A 23,163-nucleotide genomic window follows, 5' to 3' on the forward strand; every position below is an offset into this window, starting at 1 on the left:
ATCTTAAATGCCTAAATTATTAAACGTATGGCTGTATTATAAAAAGGTATGGCTGTATTTGCATGGACATGACTTGTTTTTCTTGTTACTATTTTGACAATTTGACCTAATTACACAGGATGACCTCACTGGTATTCACCTCGTCGTACTTGTTTGACAACGTGCCCTTCTTTCTAAGAGATGAACATAATTATAAATATTTAAATGTATTGTATTTAAAAAAACAAAAGAGTTTTGCCATGTAATAAATAGTTTTTAATAAAAATTGGTCAATTATTGTCCAATATTGTAGATCTAAAACCTCCCATTATTTGACATTATTTATAAGACTTTTCTTTTTTTAATTTAAAAACTTTTATTTTGAAGTGCACGCTCGCTCCCGCGGCTGTCGCAGTGCACGGCATTGATGACGTGCAGCCGCTGTCACAGAGCTCCAGTCCGACGTTTAGGGAAGAAGCAAAAACTCGCTTCGACGGAGCGGAAAATACCACGGTAAATATATTCAGCTGTAATCTTTACACCATTCGAAGAGTTTAATAACGTCTAACACACGTTAAATAAAGCGCTGGTTTAATTTGACAGGCTTTGAAGTTCATTTGATGAATTGTTAATGTTGACTCTCAGTCAGCTGGAGAATATTTAGGATGCTTTGAGATGATTCCAACACACAAGTCAACTACGCACAGGTGTAGTAGACCTATAATTAAGTAGGTTTTGGTAACCATAAGGCATATAACCTTCACAAAGCTGGTTTGTTCTTATAGTTTGTCAAACTGAAAATACAGTCCGTCCTCTTCCTGCCTCTGCATCACATACATAATACATTAAAATATCTCAAGTCCTATAAAATGTATAGGTTTAGTTTTTGAAATGTATTGGTTAAGTTTTTTTTCTGATAACAATATCGTATGTGTTTGTGTATCTTCGTTCTGGTTTCTGAAAGCTTATATTGTTCCATTGACTTTGTTTACAAACATTTGCATGTGATTCAGTATGTGTTGTTTATTGATGTGACTGTTTGATAATATTAGGAAACACTGCTTCATCTTGTTATAGATTATTTATTTATTATTTGTAATGTAACATTTCTAGTAGTGATATATTTATTTTTAGCATTGTCACTTTATTAAATTGCAATCTTAAAGGAATAGTTTTTACTTAAAAAATAATATAAATGTTAAAGTGTTTCAAATTGTTTTTATTTGTCGAGATATTTTTTTTAGCATTTTAACTTTATTAAATTGTAATCCTAAAGCTTAAGTTTGTTACTTATAACTTCACAATTATCATGCAATGCCCCCCAAATACACATGAAAATATTACTGACATTATTCCGAAACTTAAGTTTGTTGCTCAAAATAATTGATGTCAGTAAGTTTAAGATGGTTTACTAAACATTATAACCTCTTTCTAACAGATGCATTCATAAAATTCCTGTTTTGATTTGGCTGTGCTCTTTTTTGCTTAAGTTTCTTTTATTATTTGTGTTTGATTTATTTGTTTTTCAGCATTCATTTTATTAAATTGTAAACTTAAAGTTACAGTTTTTTTACTTAAAAAATATACAAATGTTCTTCAAATTTACTTTATTTTTCCACATATTTTATTTGTAACTTTGCAATTATCCTGCATTTTCCTGCCAAATACTCATATACAATTATTACCTACATTGTTCAGAAACTTAAACCCAGGTTTGTTGCACAAAAGAATTGACGTCAGTAAGTTTTATATTGTGTACTGAACATTATAACTTCACTCTAACAGATTAATTCATAAACATTCCTGTGTTGATTTGGCTGTGCTCTGTTTTGCTTTAGTTTCTTTTATCGTTTATATATGATTTATTTTATTTTTTAGCATTTTCACTTTACTAAATTGTAATCTTAAAGTTAATTTTTTTACTTAAAATATAATCTAAATGTTCTTCAAATTTACTTTATTTTTCCAGATATTTAAATTGTAACTCCACAATTACCTTGCACCCCCCCCCCCCATCCGTATATAAAAAATCTTAAAGTTAAAGTTTTTTACTTATTTTTTTTTTTAAGTTTTCCAAATTGTCTTTATTTCTTCAAATAACTCCACATTTATCCTTTGTCCCCCACCCCCCAAATACACCTATAATATAATTACTGACATTATTCAGAAACTTAGTTCCAGGTATTTTGCACAAAAGACTTGATGTCAGTAAGTTTTAGATTGTGTACTAAACATTATAAGCGCTGTTTCAGCATCTAGATAAAATTGCTTTTGCTGACAGACTAAAAAAAAACAAAAAAACATGATATTGTGCCCTTGACTATGCTTGCCAGTGCTGTTGATAAACTGTCTGTGCTTTTCTTCATCAGGTCACTGTGATAATATTATGGATGCCACCTTCTGGTTCTGCTGATCTGCTACTTTTCTCAAAGTCGAGAGGGCCATGAGCCCAGCCAAGTCTAATCTTCAGCATGAGCCTCCGAACGATAGGGGGTGCTGTCCTCAGCTCCCTGGGCCCTAGTCTGGCTGCTCAGGCCGGAGGAGCCTGGAGCTCCGTTTCTTTCAGACCCATACCCTGCATGCTTCAGACCATGGTTCCTTCTGGTTACACTGCTCTGCAGGAGGAACGGCTGGCCATGGTGGATCTTGGGACACCCAAGCCAGAGTCCCATAAGAATGGCTTCCACCGAGAGTCCCGGAGACATTCAGACCGTGGTAGCAGGACCTCCATCAGCCTCTCTGAGGCTGGAGATGGACGATACGCGGAGACTGAACCCATGCTGCCTGAAAGCAGGCTTTCAGGAGAAGAAGCTGATGAGGAGGAGGAGGAGAGTGAGGAGGAAAAGCAGCAGTTGAGAAATGTAAACATGCCCAAAGAGTCACTCCTGGCCATGGGGCTGCAGATACTGGTGCCATTCCTTCTTGCAGGGTTCGGTACAGTGTCAGCTGGGGTGGTACTGGATATAGTACAGGTGAGACCCTGGGGAGCATTTTCCATCCATCCGTCCGACCGTCTGTCCGTCTGTCTGTCTGTCTGTCTGTCTGTCTCCATCCATCCATCCATCCATCCATCTATCCATCCATCCATCCATCCATCCATTATCTACCTATGTATCTATCCACCCATTTTTCTGTCTGTCTGTCCATCTGTCTGTCCATCTATCTATCTATCTATCTATCTATCTATCTATCTATCTATCTATCTATCTATCTATCTATCTATCTATCTATCTATCTATCTATCTATCTATCTATCTATCTATCTATCTATCTATCTATCTATCTATCTGTCTATGTATCCCTCCATCCACTGACTTACTTTTAGGATTCGTACGATTAAGGATTAGACGAGAAAAAAATTAGTTAAACTTGTCTATGATTTATTAAATCTAAGTAACAAATTAAGGAATGAAACTTATTTCCATCAACTTTTACTTTAATTTGTTTGAGTAAACTAGTTATCTTAGGTAATAATGTGCATAATTACTAAAATTAAGTCAACGTAACAGTTCAGAATTAAAATGAGTTTACTAATTTTTTAGAAACAAGTCCCTTTTGTGGGGATGGCTGTGTTAAGGAATTGCTCCCCATTTTTATTTATTTTATTTTGCTCATGTATTTGTCCTTGATTACTCATTATTTGTGTATAAATACATTTAAATAATTGAAAGAACTATTCTATACAGACTTTTTGAAGTCTGTTGAGTACCACTGACATGAGTCATTCATAGCATTTTGTTCTCTTTTTTCCCCCTCTTTAGCATTGGGAAGCATTTAAGACTGTTACAGAAATCTTCATCCTTGTTCCAGCTCTTTTGGGTTTGAAAGGAAACCTGGAGATGACTCTGGCCTCCAGACTTTCCACAGCGGTTAGTATTACTAAACTAACTATCCACTGTTTGCACATCATTTCAGCCTGCTTTAGTTTAGGCGTGTCTGTAATTTGATGACTTAATAGCAACTTTTATTTAACCCAAGAAGTGCATTATTGTGGTTCACGATGAGATCTGGGCCTGTCAGGACCTGATGATTCAAGCTAGTTAAAAAAAAAACATACGCCTGTGATAGAATAGTCTGTTATTATCATTGTTATGACTCAATAGGTGCTTCCATCTCTCATATGCATGAGTGTAAAAAGATTGTAAGTTTCAAGACAACAGTTTCATGAAACGTATTTACTTAGTTACTAATAGTTAAAGTTAGTTATGAGCTATTAGTTAATATCAAGAGATAAGGTAGTTAAGTATCCCTGGTTTTATTGTGCAGATTGTTTGCACAGTTTTCTTAATTCTTTTTTGATCGAAATGTAAAAACATCTACCACCCTAAAATAAATACATCCACCACTATATTATTTTTAAACTATTGCTTTTCTTCAGAACAACCTACTTAACTTAGATATAGAGATAAATATATACAAATAGACATAGATAATAATCTATGTAGATATGAATGTACTTTTGTTTTAGATGCTATAAGGCTTTATAACCTAAAATTTTAATCTTAAATATCAAGCTTTAATTTTTAATGTATGTAGTTTTAGTTTAAATGTTTATTATTATTATTATTATTATTATTATTATATATTTTATTATTATTATTATTATTATTATTATTATTATTATCATTATTTTTATTATTATTATTGTTATTATTATTATATTTGTTATTTTATTATGAAGAATGCTAGGATGTGCTTTGTATTATTCTTTATTGTATTGTTCTTGTGTAATTTTGTTTGTATGCTGCGTCACCATATCCCTGCCCTACTTTAATTAGCTCTTGCGGGATTATTAAAAGTTGGTAAAATTAAGTCCATTGTAGCATAGATTCACCAATGTTCTGAAAATACTTCTCTATTAGTGCTCTGTAGGATTAGGATTAGACTTTTGTTAACTCACTGTAATGTTTAAGACCGCAGTTTGAGATGATTTGAGCTTTGGACATGGTGTGTTATCCTACTGGATACTTGTGAGATGAGTATACTGCCGTCATAAAGAGATGAACATGGTCAGCATCAATACTCGAGTGAATTAAAGTGTTGAATCTATGTTCAGCAGTACTAAGAGGCCCAAAGTGGGCTCACCAGCAGTATTTAATTCAAGTTTATTTGTATAGCACTATTCACAATAATCATGGTTTCAAAGCAGCTTTACAAATGGTTCAGCTTATTGCATTACAGTCAAGTACAGAAATGTTAAGGTTATTAGTTACCATACCATTATTAGTTATAGCTAATTAACTAGTAACTAACAGCTTTTAACAGGTAAAGTTATCATATGTAAGCAGTAGACTGATCTGTTCAAGGAATTCAGGAGCTGTGCTTTCATGGTGTTTAAACTAAATTCTGACCTTGGATTGAATGTCGCAGCAGGAATGGAAACTAATCTTCTATTGTCCAGTTTTGTTGAGCTGCTTTGAATTAAAGCCTGTTCCTGTTCTCAGCTGACAGGCGTGGATGTGATGTGCTTCAGCAGATTGATCAAATGCTTAAGTTGCTGCAATGTGATTGTCTTACACTTAGAGCGTTGCTTTAAGCAGTTAAACAGGTGTACCTAATAAAGTGGCCAGTCCGTTTCTCTTTCTATAATGAGCAACATCAACTCTCTTCATTTCTAACCCTGGTACATTGAAGATCGTTTATATGGGGTGAATTTAAAGTAATTAAATGTAGTAACGTTCAACTTAATTCAGCCCATATAAATTGTTTGCAACCACTTTTACCTTAAAAAAATTTGTAAATCCAGTGTATTTTGTTTCTTCAGTGTTTTTTTTTTTCTGTTTTCCCACTACATTAGACAAAAATGCATTACAAATGATCCATTTAAACTCTTCCATAGTTACAGACTCAGGAATGTTTGGATTAGTGTAGTTTAATTTAGCTCAGAGATGCTCAAACTAGGGCCAAAGTTAGCCCATGGTAACCTTTAATTTGGCCAGGGTTGGTTTAGAGATAAAATCTAATACAACCTTTTGTTTGTACCTTTTTAATGTTTCAATAAATTATGTAAATGATGTCCCCCTGACGGATAGAGGACAAATGAAGGCATAGGCAGACTCTGCTTGACTAGTGTATTCAGCATTAAACTCCATTGTGCTATAAATGTGATTGTATATCTTTTTATTGCAATAAGTTTTCATTTTAAATGTTATCTTGCATTAGTTAATACAATTTAAAGTAATGTTCTCCTTTAAATCTTATAAAATAGATGAGGAAATTACCCATGGCAACTTTATTGTAATATAGTTTGGGATATACCTTCAGCCGATGGCTTTCAATGATATTTGGTTATTTGGCCCTTTATACGAAGAAGTTTGAGCACCCCTGCTTTAGCTAGTTCACTAGCCTTCTCCTCTCCTGCCCTTTCCTCTGGGCACTGGAGTCTTTCTGCTGACAGAGGGGTTTTATTATTATTTTTTGGTGTAGTTGTTTTTTTTTTCCCCTCAGCCAGGGACTCTAGAGCTCATAGGGGTTTCAGCTCATGCCGTTTAGTGTTCTCCTGGCAAATCTGTCGTCCCCCCTCGAGGTGAAAGAATAAACAAACCCTGGTGGTGTGGAGCGAGCGGAGGAGACGGGTGAAAGTACAGGCCTTCTGTTCACCCTTATGCAGCTGTGGAAAAAAAACACATATGCACACACTCTGAGTCTGTTACCCTCAGACGTCGCTCTCTCACATTTACATTTGTTTTCTTTATTTTCTTAAGCACACACGCTAGTTCATCCACCGTGGAGTCAGCCATCTTGCTGTTACACTGCGGGCAGCGATCCTTTCCAAACCCTGAAATGTTGTTATCTTTTCCTCAGATGGCGGTTTTCTTTTCGATGTAAAATTTCCAGTTGCAAAATCCACCACTCAAAAGTAATTTGGTCTCATGCTGGTTTTTTTTTTGTGCTCTCTTTTCTTGTTTTAGCTCTTAGTTGTAGTGTTTTTTTCCTCTAAAAGTAAATCTTTAAATGAAAATTTAATAATTTGCTAAAAAAAGAATATAAATACAACTTAATTTGTAAAGATAAACAATGAAATAATAAGTCCAAGGTGCTCAAAGTAATTAATGTATTTTTCTTTTTAATTTTTCACTCACTTTTCGAGTGCCTTGGACTTATGATTTCATTGTTTTTCTTTATGAATCGCTCATGCAAAGAGCACAAACACATTAACCATCCTTGAAGCATTTTGGTTTGATTTTGGGTTAATTTGTAATGAATTTAAATAGATTTATTTTGCCTTTAAATACAACTACATTACATATATAGGATGTATTATTAGTACATATAAACATATACTTTATAAAATTTATACAACACAGATAACCAGATAATATACCAACATATAAATGTATATGAAAAATAGAAGTCCTTTCAGCAAAGAGACGACATCAAATAAATAGCGACAACGTAAACAAGAAAACTGCAAACACCTAAATCAAGCCTAAACTCTACTACCCCCTTTTAAGCACCATTCCTCCCATCTCCCAACACTCCCTGTTTTCTAAGGCCTTCAATAAGTATGCAAAGAGGAATCAAGACACAGATAAATAAGTAATAAACCAATTAAATATATAAATAAATAAATAAATAAATGGGTAAATATAGAAGAAGAAAATATAGAGGGAACACTAAAAGTCTCTCATCCTTTTGAAATTGTAGTCAGCAGGTCCTGTAATATTAAGGATCTCAAAATGTATGCTTTACGAAGTGTATTTATCCTTACTTTTTTTGCATAAACACTGTTTTTATTGATTTTAGGAGTTTTAAAAAAAAAATTTGTAAAAATAAATTCATTCATTCATTCATTTTTCTTTGGCTTAGTCCCTTTATTCATCGGGGGTCACCACAGTGGAATGAACGCCAACTTATCCAGCATATGATTTACACAGCGGTGGGCCTTCCAGCTGCAACCCTGTACTGAGAAACATCCATACACACTCATTCACACACATACATACACTACGGCCAATTTAGTTTTTTCAGTTCACCTACAGCGCATGTCTTTGGACTGTGGGGGAAACCGGAGCACCCGGAGGAAATCCACGCCAACATGGGGAGAACATGCAAACTCCACACAGAAACGGCATCTGACCCAGCCAAGGCTTGAAGTAGCGACCTTCTTGCTGTGATGCGACAGTGCTAACCACTGAGCCACCATTCTGCCAGAATAAAAATAAATACAAGTATTACAAATATATGAATAAATGCATGTATATACACATACAATATAAAGATGCATCATAAAACAACAACGGTATATCAATAGCAGGTGATACAAGTCATACAGATTGAGGGTTTTTTAAATAAAGTGTACATAAAATATGTCACATTTATTGGTGACCACTTTACGGTGACTGATTGAAATAAGTCTAAAAAGTGTGTTTTGTCCTCTTTTAGGTGAATGTGGGCAAAATGGACTCCCCCATAGAGAAGTGGAATCTCATTATTGGGAATTTGGCACTGAAACAGGTAAGAGCTTTTCTCAAGGATAATTTATACAGCAGCGACCTTAAAACCAGGGAATGCAGATGGTTTCACCAATACAGAATCTTTAAAATATTAACAAGAAAAGATTATTAAAATAAATTCATATAAATAATCTAATTAGAAAAAAAATGTATGTTAAAAATGTATATAAATTGAATATTGGTATTCATATTATTACTAGGTAAGTACATTTGTACAGATATCCAGTTAAAGTCAGAATCATTAGCCCCCCTGAATTATTTTTCCCCCCAATTTCTGTTTAAAGGAGAGAAGATTTTTTTCGACACATTTCTAAACATAATAGTTTTAATAACTCATCTCTAATAACTGATTTATTTTATCTTTGCCATGATGACAGTAAATAATATTTGACTAGATATTTTTCAAGACACTTCTATACAGCTTAAAGTGAAATTTAAAGGCTTAACTAGGTTAATCAGGCAGTGTAATGTGTGTTTTTCCTAACATATTTATTGTCTTTTACGTATTACTTGTTTTGTTTATTCTGTCGGTATTTTGCACTGTCTTGAGCCAGCACCTAAGCTTTTCACTCATCACAGTATCTGTGCTGCTGATGATGTGACAATAAAAGTGATTTTATTTAATTTGATATGGGATATAGTTTTATATAGTTTATTTAAGACAGTTTTAATATACTTAAATGCATTTATGAATATATTTGAATATTTTGATGGTTTTCTATGGAGTCTAACAGTATTTAGGTACAGAAATTGAACAATCACAATGCTAAAAAATGCTTTTCTTAATTTGCTTGGTCTCGTTTCTAGTTAAAATATCTAATAATTCTTAGGTCAAGTAAGACTATTGTTTTGTTTTCAGCTTTTCATTAAACTTTTCCTTTAAAGTTGTTCCTTAAAACAAACAAACTATCAGTGGGGCAGGTAAAAAAATCTTGTTTCCCCATTGAAATGTAGATATTTGGACTAGAAAGACAAAAAAGTCTTGTTTTTTTGTTGCATAAATTCTGTATAAATACAGTAATTAAATACAATTCTGTAGCTCCCAGTCAATTATTAATTCAGGCTCAACATTACATATCTTGCGATATGACTATTGTGGATGCGCACATTTCGATATCAATGCTGAAATTGTATATTGTGCAGCCTTAATACAGATTAAAATGCCAATGGTTCCACATAATGGATAAAAATCTAAAACTATTGCTCACCCCAGTGTTACCTCTTATTGTCTCTGTTTATTAATTTTTTTCAGGTTCAGGCCACAGTAATCGGGTTTCTGGCGGCGGTAGCGGCTGTTGTACTGGGTTGGATTCCTGAGGGAAAGTTCCAGATCAGTCATGCCGTGTTGTTGTGCTCTAGTAGTGTCGCCACAGCCTTCATAGCATCTCTGCTACAGGGTACACTCAGATTAACCTCTAATACTCTTACATGTGGCTACTAAAGCAGATTCTGTTCACAACAAATAATGCTTCTATTGTTATTATGGCAAAATCCGATATATTTGTTATTCATCATTTTAGCCACACTATGAGTGTCTAGTTGCAGGTGAGTGACTTTTGTGTGTCTTCCCTCTCAGGTATAATAATGGTGGGTGTGATTGTGGGCTCTAAGAAGACGGGTATCAACCCTGATAATGTAGCCACGCCCATCGCCGCCAGTTTTGGTGACCTCATCACGCTGGCCATCCTAGCATGGATCAGCCAGGGCCTATACAACTGCATAGGTGAGTACAATATGTTAGAAAGTAAGGACTCCAAAACCTAGTGAGCTGCCGGTCTACATTGCATTATAAAGTAGCAAATGCTCGCTTGAATTATTAGCATGCATCTATGACAGACGCCATGTAGTCAAATTCAGAGGAGCTTGCCTTTTTAAAAGCCCACTCATGTGTTGAATGGATTGCTAAACTTGTACTTGCTTTAAATATGCATCTGTCACTCCCAGTTATTGTACCACCACAAACCCACACGCTTTAAGCTCACGTGCTTGCTCTCTCACACACACACACTTGGAGTAGCATCCTTTCCATCAACTATAAAGTTTCACTTAAACATTTTAATCTGGACCAAAGCTTGCCAGAGAATAGTGGTCTTTTTATTTATTATTGCAGTTGATGTATGAAGCTTTTAATGACCCGTATGATTTATAAAGTAAGAAATCAGATGAATAAAAACAGCTCAGTTTTACTTAGTGGCTCAGACTGGGAAAAAATAGCACTTTGGTGCACTTTATTTCTATACCCACAATTAAATGTCAAAGTAGTATAACAGAAGACTTGCATAAACTGTGTTTAAATATAACTTGTTGCTCTAAATCGCACATTTATTTAAGCTTTTAGTAAGATGACATTTAAATGCTTAGTTGCATAAATGAAAGCTCTGTCATTTTGATCGCGGTGGACTAAAACACAATGATGATGATTGAGCAAATACATCATTTTTGATAAATATGCTTTGAATAGTTTTTATGTAATGAGAAAGATTTTGCTTAAGCAGAATTTTTAAATAAAATTTTGGCTATCATTAAGATTTCTCAATGTATCAAATATTAAATAGTGGACGTTAGGAGGTTTGTCTTTGTTTTTATTGATGTTTGCTTAAATTTGTATGTACACTCACTGGCCACTTTATTAGGTACACCTTACTATTATCTGCTTGTACCCCCTTTTGCCTTCAGAACTGCCCTAATCCTTCATGGCATAGATTCAGCAAGGTACTGGAAATATTCCTCAGATTTTGGTCCATATTGACATGATAGCATCACACAATTGCTGCAGATTTGTCAGCTGCACATCCATGATTGCGAATCTCCCGTTCCACCACATTTCTATTGGAATGAAATCTGGTGACTGTAGAGGCCATTTAAATACAGTGAACTCACTGTCATGTATAATTTTTTATTTATTTTTTATTTTTTGACAACAAAAGAAAAGAAAACAAGAAATGTCACAGATATTGCCTCAAAGCCATAAAAAAATCACTTAAAGCAAGGAGAAAAAAAATTAGACAAAAAAAACCAACAAAACCTTAGAGATAATAATCTGTAAAAGAAATTGATGGCAACTAAAGAGTTTGATAAATCTGTTGCAATTTCTGTCCTGCAGATAAGTTGAGATTTTTACCACAAGAGGGCGTCAGAATCCCTCACTTAAGAATTGATCCTTGAGTAAATCAAATTTAGACTGATTTACCGTAGCACTGAATCTCATATCAAATAATTGATCATATTTCAGTGTTTATATGTCATATTAGAATGCGATCAGTAATATATCTTAAACGTAGCGATGCATTTCACACTTTACTGCAGGTGTCAGCAGATGTGAGGTGTGTAAGTTATGGTTTATGGGGCCACAGGGTTGATATGTTTTATGGGTCGGGTCACTCTGCTAATGAGTCTGGCTCAGGACAATGAGAGTGTTGTGACACAGTGCATGACCTCACTCTGAGTCTGCGGATCCACATTCTCATGAAACACACAGACCATTAAGACTGTCTTCGCCACACAGACATATACAGTCTCTCTTACGTACACTGTAAAAAATGCTGGATCAACACAATTGATTTATCTAGGGATGATATGAAGGAGTTAAGTTTTTACAAATTAAGTGGATTGAGCAGAAAACAATTACGTTGCCCCCCCTTGAAATAACGTTGTGTTATTTCAGCTTATTTTATAGGAGTGGTTTAAACAAACAGAATGTAGACACATAATCTAACACTGAATAAAAGTGTTGTCATGATCATAAAATATATGGTTATTAATGTGATAAGGATATATTAATTTGCTTATAGTTAAAAATATATTACAGGTTAGTTTTATTCATGTCATGAAAGTATATATCTGTGTTTTTATCAGGTCTCATTTATAATTCTTTATTATTTTTATGCATATTAATCTATACATATTTAGTTATTGGTAATGTACTGTACATAGATTAGAGTGTATATTAATATCTGTTATGTGTAATATTATTGTTATTTAACATATTTAAAAAAAAAGAGTATAAATGATTTAGAAATTGAGGCACAGGCTTGTAGATCATGTCAATGTGTGATTAATGTTAACTTTCAATTGTTTATTGTTCGTTTTCTGCTAGACCCATGTGACATGTATACTGCCTAATCTTGGCATGGACGCTCTTGCAAAAGAGATTTTTCGTTATAATAATAATAATAATAATAATTGCAACTTTGCACAATACTAAATGTTAATATTCAAATCATTTTAATTCTTGTACTGACAGGTATGAGTTACATTATTTGTATCTTGTGTTTATGTATTATAATTTAACATGATTGGATTACTGGTGTGTCATGAGCTCGGATGTCTAGGGCTGGGGTTGAAGCATAAGTGAAAGAATAAATAAATAAACAGTTGGCAGGTTATGATTTTAATGACCTTTACGTTCTTTTATTGTGAGAAAAAAAGGAAAAGTTTGTATTTACAGAAAACAAAGAATAGGAGCGCAAAAATAGCTTCAGGGCTGAGCAAGGCCAAAATAATAAGCAAAAAATTATATAAGCCACGCAGAAGATAACTTACTTAATTGAATCAAAAGAAATACCGAAAATAGATGACAAATACTTCACTTACTTCTTAACTGAACCAAGAAACAACCACTTCAAAATGCATGGTACTCAGCCCAAACAGTGCTCAGCTTATAACTTTACAATACGAATGGGTTTCACAATTGTTACAACAATGAGAGAGAGAGACACAGCGGTCTAACACTGGTTAATCATAGAGACATTTTAAATGATTTAATATTGTTAAATGTTGAGGTAAATCTTAAATTATTTGATAAATTTTTAACAAAAGAACTGGTAAATTGATTCCTTAAAAATCATATTTCATGTCTTCTTAAGTTAATCATGTTAATATGTGTTAATCTTTTTCTCATATAATTTTCAGCTTGCTTTTTTTTTTTTTAAATCATTTTACAGAAAATAAGTTGACTTGGTAAAGCTTAGCCAACTTCTTTCACACACTATCTTTAACAATATCTGTAAAAAGTGTTAAAGTTACACATAGGCCGTCCTGAGCAGCATTATGCTGGTTTAATGAGGCTGAATACTCACTGTGATAAACCTCAAACTGGTCCAGACAGAGTGCCACAATCCTTTTTTAGTGTTTCCCTTTCTGAAAGAGGTGAAGTGAGGTGAGGGCAAGGCAAATGGCACCACCATGCCATGCCAACCTGGCTGAGAAGAGAAGCTTCTGCCATAATTAGCGCCACCGCTGCCCATCTCACACTAAATATAGTCACACAGATGTTGCCTCAATGTTTAGGATTTAAAGATTTAGGCTGTTTAATGTGTGATGAGCAGTATTTAGGAACGAGTGAAACCTCTTTTGGCATCACTGTCTGCCGATTTGATTCGGTTTTTAAGAAGATCTTTTTTTTTTTCATCCTCAATCTGTTTAAATCCAATTAGAGCCAGTCAGCATGGCTACATTTCTCACACAGCGGAAAAAATCAGGTTTTTCAGTTCTGATCGAGACGCCGCGTTTTTGAGTGATGACGCATAAATCAGATCACAAGTTTTGAATTGATTTGAAAAGGGCAGGTAATGCACATGAATCAGACTTAATTGGAGACTATAAAAATGTTTGCAGCCACTCATGAGACCAAGAAATACTACATTTTTGTAACAGCATAATGTATTAAAAGAATTCTGGAAAAAGAAAATTATATTAAATATTTGTATTATTTATTATTATTTTATATTATATTATATTATATTATATTATATTATATTATATTATATTATATTAGATTAGATTAGATTAGATTAGATTAGATTAGATTAGTGCTGTGAAACGATTGATTATGATTTATCACATCTAAATTAAAAGTTTGTTTATACATAAATGTATGTGTACTTTGTATAAATAGTGTGTATATGTATAGTATTAAATGTATAAAAAATTACAAAACCAAAGTATTTGCATGTATATTCATATATACCTTGTTTTAGATATAAATATTTAAATTATAAATATTATTAAACATTTTCTTTAAAAATATGTATATTTTATATATATATATATATATATATATATATATATATATATATATATATATATATATATATATATATATATATATATATATATATATATATATATATATATATATATATATAAAGCCTTTGTTTTGTATGCAATATATCACGATTAATCTTTTGGCAGCACTGTTATTTATTTATTTAATTATTTATGCCACCAATATCATTGTGAATGGATTTAAATGAATATTCAAAATATATTCCAGCGCTTGTGTAAATTATAACCAAGTTCTTTAAGCAAGTTGAGTTGATGTGTACCATTTGACCGCAGCCGACAACATGATATCTGACATCAACAAGATGTCGGTTATGGTTATTTTTTTCTGTCAGTCGGCCGTCACAGCTGTCAACCCCTCTCAGTTTATGGAAAATGGCAGAAATGGGTTATTGTGTGGTCAGGAGATGCAGTCATTTCTACTAAAAGGATCTTACTGGTCAGACTTTTGAATTTAATAAACAAAGAAGAATAGTTGGATACATGTAATAAAGGCATAGTTCACCCATTAATGAAAATAACCTGATTTATTCTTCCTCATGTACCTTTAAACCTTTATGAGTTTGCACAAAAGAAGTTATTTTGAAGAATGCAGATTGCACTTATTGACTTCCATAGTAGGGAAAAATTTACTATGGAAGTCAAATGGTACCAGCAGCCAACATTTTTCAAATGATCTTCTTTTGTGTTCAACAGAAGAAACTCAAATAGGTTTTGAACAGGTGAAGGGAAAGTAAATGATTAATTTTTTTTCTTCTTGTTTTTGTTAACTTTCATCCCTGATGAGGAAGAAAGCTGCAGGAATGCCCCAGGAGTGCATCTTATGATAATTGTTAAACTTGTCATTTATATTTTAAAAGCTTGTTTTAGGAACTTTTTACAGCATTTACTTAAGGGGTCAATTAGCCGAATGTTATTATAATCCTACAATAATAAGCTGAAAGTGCAAACCCCTTTAACTGTTCCTCCTTTAAATGTTGTGTTGCTAAGCTTCAGCGTTCTCTGGGATGTTGTTCTCTTGTCTATTTATCCAGACTCTCACCCATACGTGTCGTTTCTGGTGTGTGCCTTCTTCATCAGTCTGACTCCGCTGTGGATGGTCATCTCCTCCAAACACCCTGCCAGCCGTCAGCTGCTCTACTCCGGCTGGGAGCCAGTTATCACTGCTATGTTCATCAGCAGGTGTGATATATGCGCTCACACACACACACACCTGGTCATGGATTCACACATTCAATGCTGAAAAAGAAAAGTTGACCTTTCTTCCGTGCTTTAACATCATTAAAATATGTGCTATTTTAGTATTGGAGGACTCATCCTGGATAAAACTGTGTCTGATCCCAACCTGGCTGGGATGGTGGTTTACACGCCTGTTATCAATGGTGAGATTGTCTTTATTGTTTTTATTATTATTATTATCATTATTATTATTATTATTATTATTGATTTTAATTATTATTATTATTATTATTACTACTGTTATTATCATTTATAAGTTTTATTATTTAAATTATTATTATTATTATTATTATTATTATTATTATTACTATTACTATTATTATTGTATTATTGTTATTATTATTATTATTATTATTATTATTATTATTATTTTGGAAGTTTTCTTAAATACTTAGCTAAAAAGGTAATTGTGACTGGTCAATTTACTCTGTAAGGTTTCTTTAATAATGCTAGTTAATGTATGTGTTAGTTAATGAACTCATGAAATAAGAATACAATCTTCTTTTGATTAAAATCAAAGGCTTCTTTATATGTTGTGATGTAATATGGTTATTAAGGCTGCAGTGCACAATATATCATTTCAGCATCGGTATCGCAATATATGTGTTTGCAATTGTCACATTGCAGGACAAGCAATAGATTAAACTTGTTTAGCACTACAATTAAGAATACAAGAGATATGTGGAGTCATTGCAAATTATAACAATAACAGAGTGAATCTTCATCATTTGCAAGCGTTTAAAGAGAGTTTAAAGCATTCAGACACAAAAATATGTACATTTGTAACTTTAATGAAGAATAATTTTACTGAAACAATACAATGAAGACTAGACAGTTTTTGTACCTGAATACTGTTTGACTTACTGTAAAAATATACTGTTTATTTAACTTTTTGCACTGCTCTATCATAATTATTTTGCATGCAATTTGTTTATTTATTTTTTTTATACATGATTTACACCCTTACAAAATCACTCCATTTAATGTCTAGTTTCAAAATAGAGCTACTCCAGCCATATGTTGAAGCTGTATTAATAATTATTAAATAAAAAGTAATGACTTCAAAATGTAAGATGTACACCCAGAAATACAGTATGAGGACAAGATTTAAGCAAACTCGCAATTCTAACAACACAAGATGTCATTTTGAGACATAAACTTGAAAAAAAAAAAGATACAATTTTGACATAGATCCCATGATAGTCTATTTTATTTATTCTTGTCCCAGTACAGGGTTGTGGCTGGAAGGGCATCCTCTTGCGCTAAAAAAAACAAAAACATTCTGGAATAGTTGTTGGTTCATTCTGCTGTGGCGAACTCTAATAAATAAGGGTCTTAGCAAAAGGACAGTGAATGAATGATATTTTAGTTCAGTTTTGTAAATAAGCTCTCATAGATTTGTTATTCAATACAATAACAGGCTATAAAGCGTGTGCTGTTTATCCACTTAAAACACACTCTGCAGAAATCACTGCACTTGTCAGCACTAATGGATAATTCCTGACATTTAATCAATATTTTAATCATAATAAATTCCGCATAATGTACTGTAGATGAACTATGCCTACATCTAACTTGTATTTGAGTGTCATAATTTGTCTCTTGGAAGGTTTAAGCTTTTAAAGCCTTAATTTCTAGACCCCAACACCTCCATATCCTCTCTTACAGCTGATATTTCCATCCCTACTCAGGGTGTTATTACGTCTCTGTAATAATCTCCCTCATTTAAAGTCACGCAGGAATCCTCCTCCAGGCAGATATAGGCACTTTTGTGATTTTTTTTTTTAATGAACGTTTCCATTTTGAGGCAAAAGCTAAAAGGATGGAATAGAGCTGAAATAGAGTTGGATGAGATTGCGCCGTGGGGTGAAGTCATTAATTGCGGTAGTTTGAGTTTCTGGTGGTAACCGGAAAAGAAGCCAGGACCAATGGCACCTCCACAAAGAGCCGTACGATTTTTAATTAAAGGCTGCTAATGAGAGACATTTACGCTGTCTCCAGAATGTTTATGCTCTCCCGCCCAGACCACCAAACAGCTGTGCATGTATGCTAAAGAAGCTGGCGAATATCTAAGGTTCATCTCAAAAGGTTTTTATTCTTAAGGTTGAAGCGAAAATGGAGGAAAGAGTCAGATAGGATGACTAACAGAGGCTTATATGGTTTGTCTGCCCAACAGGAAGTGAGTCAGGGAAGGTAATTTTCAATGATTGCAACATACACACACATGTGCCACTTAGGCTCAGAGAAATGGTTTCCTTTTTACGTAAATAGAGTAAAGTCAGAGCTCTCCTATCTACTAAAGATGGCTCACGATGGTTTAAATTGGTGCCCAACAAACCACTTACTGTGGCTTATCTATTTTTTCTGCATCTTTTTTTACGTTTTATTGTTTTTAGTGGCAGTGCTTTTATTTACGTGCTGTGCTTTAGCTGCAAGCACATTCATGATAAAAAAATAAATAATTATTTTACTTGTATTCAAATAAAAATACAATATCAATAATTCATACATTTCTTTGAAATAAGGAACATTAAAAAACACACAGTCCCCCATCCCATCCACAAAAAGGAGAAAAATAAAACAAACACACACAACAACATTAGCATCTACATGAATTGTCAAAGCAACTGAATAAATAGATAAAATCTAAATGACAAACACTAATAAAAAGGGTGGAAATCTTTGTAAAAAAAAAAAAACCCAATAAATCAGCGAAGAGAACGACAAAAGTAAGTAGAGGATCCCAGTTTTTATAGAATTTTTCTGTGGAACCTCTAAATGTAAACTTGATGTTTTCAATATATAGAAAAGTCATCAAATCTGTCAACCATGAGACAGTGGGAGGAGGTTTAGAAGACTTCCAATGTAATAAAATCCGTACTCAGGTGATTTTGGCAGCCATAATTTTATACTTTGAGAGTTTTCCACTGTTAAATTCAATCTCATGCCATTTTGTTTTTTCTTCCTTATTTTAAGTTCTGTTGCAAATTTTGTACGGATTTTGTGTTACGTATACATCAAAGAAAATAAGTATCGAACAGGTCATGTTTTTTTTCTGGGAGTAATACTTCTTAAGGAGCTGTTGACGTGGAATTGAACCAGATTTTGGTAAAAACTCAAACAATACCATTAAATTCAACAAATGGATCATTAAAATAAAGTGTGACCTACACATTTAAAAAAAATAAAAATAAACTAAAGGTAAACAAGAACGTTCAAAAACATCAGTCCCCCATCCAATCCCCACCCCCAAGGAGAATAAGATAAACACACACACACACACACACACACACACACACACACACACACACACCAATACAAAGATATTGGTAATAATATAATATATAAAAATAATATATAAAAAATCTGTGATGCGATGTGTTGTATTCTTGACTAAATGAATTAGGGGAACCTAGTTTTTATAAAATTATTCATTGAAAGCTGTTAATGTAACTGCATTTTTTCAATATATAGAAAAAAACGTCAAATTTTCCAACCATGAGACAGGGGAGGTGGTTTAGAAGACTTTCAGTGTAATAAAATGCATACTCCTATACAATTTTGGCAGCTATAATTAAATAAGTCAAGAGTTTTCCACTGTTAAATTTAATCTCATTTAATTTTTTCTTGCTTTTTCTTCTTAATTTTAAGTTCTGTTGCACATTTTGTAAGGATTATGTGTTACATCTACAGCAAGGGAAATGAGTATTGAACACATCATGTTTTTTTTCTTCCTGGGAATAATATTTCTAAAGGAGCTGTTGACTTGTAAAAACCCAAACAATGCCAACATAAAAATAAAACAAAACAAAAAAATCTGAAAAATCAGTGATGTGTAATAACAATAGAATGGCACAAGGAGAAAGTGCTAAACTACTGAAATGTATTTAATACTTTATATAAGAGGCTGTTTTGGTGATGGTGTCTTCTCATACAGAGAATGAAGCCACACGCATTCCTCAGGTGTGAGTTTGTCACAGACTTCATCAGAGTGTAAAATCTTGAAGGTTCTGTGGGTCTCGTCTATCAAATCTGACCTTTAATTTGTATTTTCTATTGGATTCAAATCAGGTGATTGGCTGGGCCATTCTACAGCTTGATTTTCTTTCTTTGAAAGTATTTGAGAGTTTCCTTGGCTGTGTTTTGGATCATTGTCTTGCTGAAATGTTCACCCTGGATTCATCTTCATCATCCTGCTAATGTAGATGTTGGGCTGAAGCAGCTAATATTCATTTACACTCAGGAAGGGCAGAGGTTTTCTGAAGACCTACTGAGAAATTTCAGCTGTTGTCTGGGCTTTCACTCCCTTTCTACACCTCCCTTTCTTCATGTGTTCAATACTTTTTCCCTGTGTTATGTCATTTTATTACACATAACTTCAGTTGTAAACTAATTAGATTTTTTTTTTACAAATATGGGTTGCTTTGGTTGTTACCAACATCCAGTAAAAATTTCAAGTCAACAGAAACTTTAGAAATATGTTTTCTGAGAAAAATGGTAACCTGTTCAAAACTTATTTTTCCCGTTGTAAACTCTGTTTTTGAACATAAAAATCTGTCTTAAGAAAATCCAATATCTAATCAGGGTCAAATGAACCTGAAGGAGTCTAATAATTGCACTGACTTCCCTTAAAACATATTGAAATGATGTAGTTCAGCACATTCGGACTCCCCAAAAACCAGCTAGACCCATACTCGAACCCTGCTGCACACCCAGCCAAATTCTCATCAGCTCTGTGACCCAGATTAAAGCATTCATATGTGTTAATCCCGGTGCTTGGACAGAAACGAGGTTGCCTATCATCTCCATTTCCTATTGGCAGGGAAAGCTAAACCAGGCATCAGATTACTTGCACTTCTATGCTCCTGGGAAGGTTGAAAAATTCCCATGCACTTCTTTTTTTTTTTCTCATGCCCCTATAGCCCGTATCCAAAATACTGTTGCTTGTTTATGGAAAAAAAACAAAGAGATTTTAGAACTGGCCAGCTAATCTAAATTGCAGACGTTTGCCCAGACACTCCTCCATGCAGATGGCATCTCTCCAGCACTGCCACAGGGAAGTGGCACAGCCTGACTTAATGGTAACCTCTGAATTAAACATAAACATGGCCTTATTGGGACTAATTACGCAGAAGCCTGAACTGTGCTAAAAGATAATCGTTCTCCCCCAGGTCTGCTCTTTAACGATGGGAAATATTATTGCTATTGTGGGCATGAATGCCCTTCTGTATGTGCGAAGTAGGTTTGCTGTCTTATTAATATTCAGAGTACTGATTTCCTGATTGGCTGTTGACTGAAGATGTAATATTTTAATAATTTCCACAAGTCTTTACTATTCTCAAAATATCTGAGCCAGAAGAAACATTTCAGCACGTACGTGTGAGTGTGTGTAAACCACTTTCTAAAGCAATTCCCAAATCCCCAACAGTTTATGGTTTTGACAGTGTTTTCTTTCTCTAAAATGTCTCTGTTATCTTTCCCTTCTGTTTTGTGTGTTTCTTCTGTTTCTTTTTTGGTTCTGTTTAATTTGCTTTATCAAATTTAAAGGGATTGTGCACCTAAAATTGAAAGTTTGCTGTTCATTTTCTGATTGACACGCTGTGAAAACTTTGTGGCTGCCCTAAATTAAGTCAAATTAATTTTACTAGTAATTTAAGTTTGCATTAATTAAACTAACTAATAATGTGATGTTACAATAACAAAACAAAAAACAAAAAACAAAACGTAGAAATCTGACTAACTTAGTAAAATAAGTTAAAGTGACATAACAAGACATCCGAGACACTGGTTATTTTGTTCTTCAGTTCAACATTAAAGAAGGTTTTTAGCTCAAATAGTAATCCTTCTTTGGTGATTTATAAAGCGTAAGGCAGCACTTACAGAGTCAAAACACATAAATAGGCAAAACTGAATTAATACACATCTCATCACAATACATTGAGGTCCATTGTGTTCGCTGAAGCTGTGGATTAAAGAGACAATAATAATAGCATAAATTATACTCAGATTCTTATTATACTTTTTCAAAAGTCTTGTTGTCGATCCCAGTTGTAAGAGCAACAAAATAATAACTTGACTACTAGTTGATCATTTGGGAGTAGGGATGTAACAATATACCGGTATGACGGTTTACCACGATTTGAACGTGCACGATTATCATACCATGAACAATTGCATATCAACGGTTTTAACCCTTAAAGACCGAGACAGCCGCCCGCGGCTAAAAATAAGTATAGCTCTTAAATGTTTAATAACTTTTGATCCGCTGATCCGATTCATACAATTCAAAGATTGGCATAAAGAAGAGAATCTCAGCTTTCCAGTGCTGTATCACATAACATTCGCGGACTTTCAGAGGCTCCGGAATCAGTGCGGTTACGTCATCAACATTTGACAACGCTGATTTGACAAAGAAACGCTCGTCACTGTGTCTCCGGACAAATCAGACATGATACATTGATGCATTGTCCCTCCTCCGTGCCCAGATTGGTTCAAACTCGCTATATCACAACCAATAAGCATAGGTTTCGCTTTTGTTTGTGGACCAAGCTTTTTGAACAACACGGAATGAGAGATAGGCATACATTTATGCGCGGCTAAATAAAACGCAAAAAAAAAAAGTTTTGCATGAAATAATTCTCATACTAAGTACTTTTGCATGCACAGCAGCACAGAAACATGACAAAACAGTGACACAGCAAAGACGAACTGCTGCTCTTGCTGTTTTCAAAAGACGCAAATGAAGATGCAGCTGTTTGTCTGCATTGCAGACAACCATATCCAAATCCATATCGATAGACAACCATATCCATGCTGGCACATAAAACCTAAGGATGTTCCATATTGAATCTAGTTTCGTTATGTAACTATTTATAGTATAGTAAATATTTATATCTATTTTTTACTGAGGATTTGCACCATGTTTATTTGGACTTTATTTGGACTTTGACACATTATTTATTATTTTCTTATTTTTATTTGTTCATTGTAAGTGGTGTTGTTTATAGTAACTAAAAATATATTATTTGGAAAAAGTCAAATTTGCTTTACTGTTCTATTATTTTGTAACATTTGTAACATACCGTATACCGCAAAACCGTCAAACCGTGGTATTGTTTTAGACGATTATCATACCGTGAAAAATTCATACCGTTACAACCCTATTTGGGAGAGTGTCAGAAGGTTGATTTTTCTGATGAATCATCTGTTTAACTACATCCCAATCATCACAAATACTGCAGAAGACTACTGGAACTTGCGTAGCCCCAAGATTCTCACAGAAATCAGTCAAGTTTGGTGAGGGGAAAAATCATGGTTTGGGGTTACATTTGGTTTGGGGGTGTGCGAGAGATCTGCAGAGTGGGTGGCAACATTAACAGCCTGAGGTATTAAGACATTTGTGCTGCCCATTACATTACAAACCACA

The 23,163-nt window shown here is 33.7% G+C and overlaps 1 protein-coding gene across 7 annotated transcripts in view; it reads left to right on the forward strand.

The window, feature by feature from the left end:
* Positions 1–435: 435 nt before the first annotated feature.
* The window catches only part of slc41a2b (solute carrier family 41 member 2b), a 116,897-nt gene continuing 94,169 nt past the window's right edge, over positions 436–23,163 (forward strand). For 5 of the 7 annotated variants that reach the window (XR_012401816.1, XR_012401818.1, XR_012401817.1 and 2 more), the window contains exons 1-8: positions 436–492; positions 2,349–2,951; positions 3,741–3,848; positions 8,365–8,436; positions 9,688–9,832; positions 10,012–10,158; positions 15,533–15,680; positions 15,801–15,880. Coding sequence is in view for 1 of the 7 variants with exons in the window: in XM_005168525.6 (XP_005168582.1) it covers positions 2,451–2,951; positions 3,741–3,848; positions 8,365–8,436; positions 9,688–9,832; positions 10,012–10,158; positions 15,533–15,680; positions 15,801–15,880 (1,201 nt within the window). In the remaining 6 variants the exon portion in view is untranslated. Of the gene's footprint in view, positions 493–2,348; positions 2,952–3,740; positions 3,849–8,364; positions 8,437–9,687; positions 9,833–10,011; positions 12,486–12,583; positions 12,989–15,532; positions 15,681–15,800; positions 15,881–23,163 lie in introns of those variants that run through there. The other 2 variants (XR_012401821.1, XR_012401820.1) reach the window with 2 other exon arrangements.

Source organism: Danio rerio, chromosome 4 (assembly GCF_049306965.1).
Source record: "Danio rerio strain Tuebingen ecotype United States chromosome 4, GRCz12tu, whole genome shotgun sequence".
NCBI lineage: Eukaryota > Metazoa > Chordata > Actinopteri > Cypriniformes > Danionidae > Danio > Danio rerio.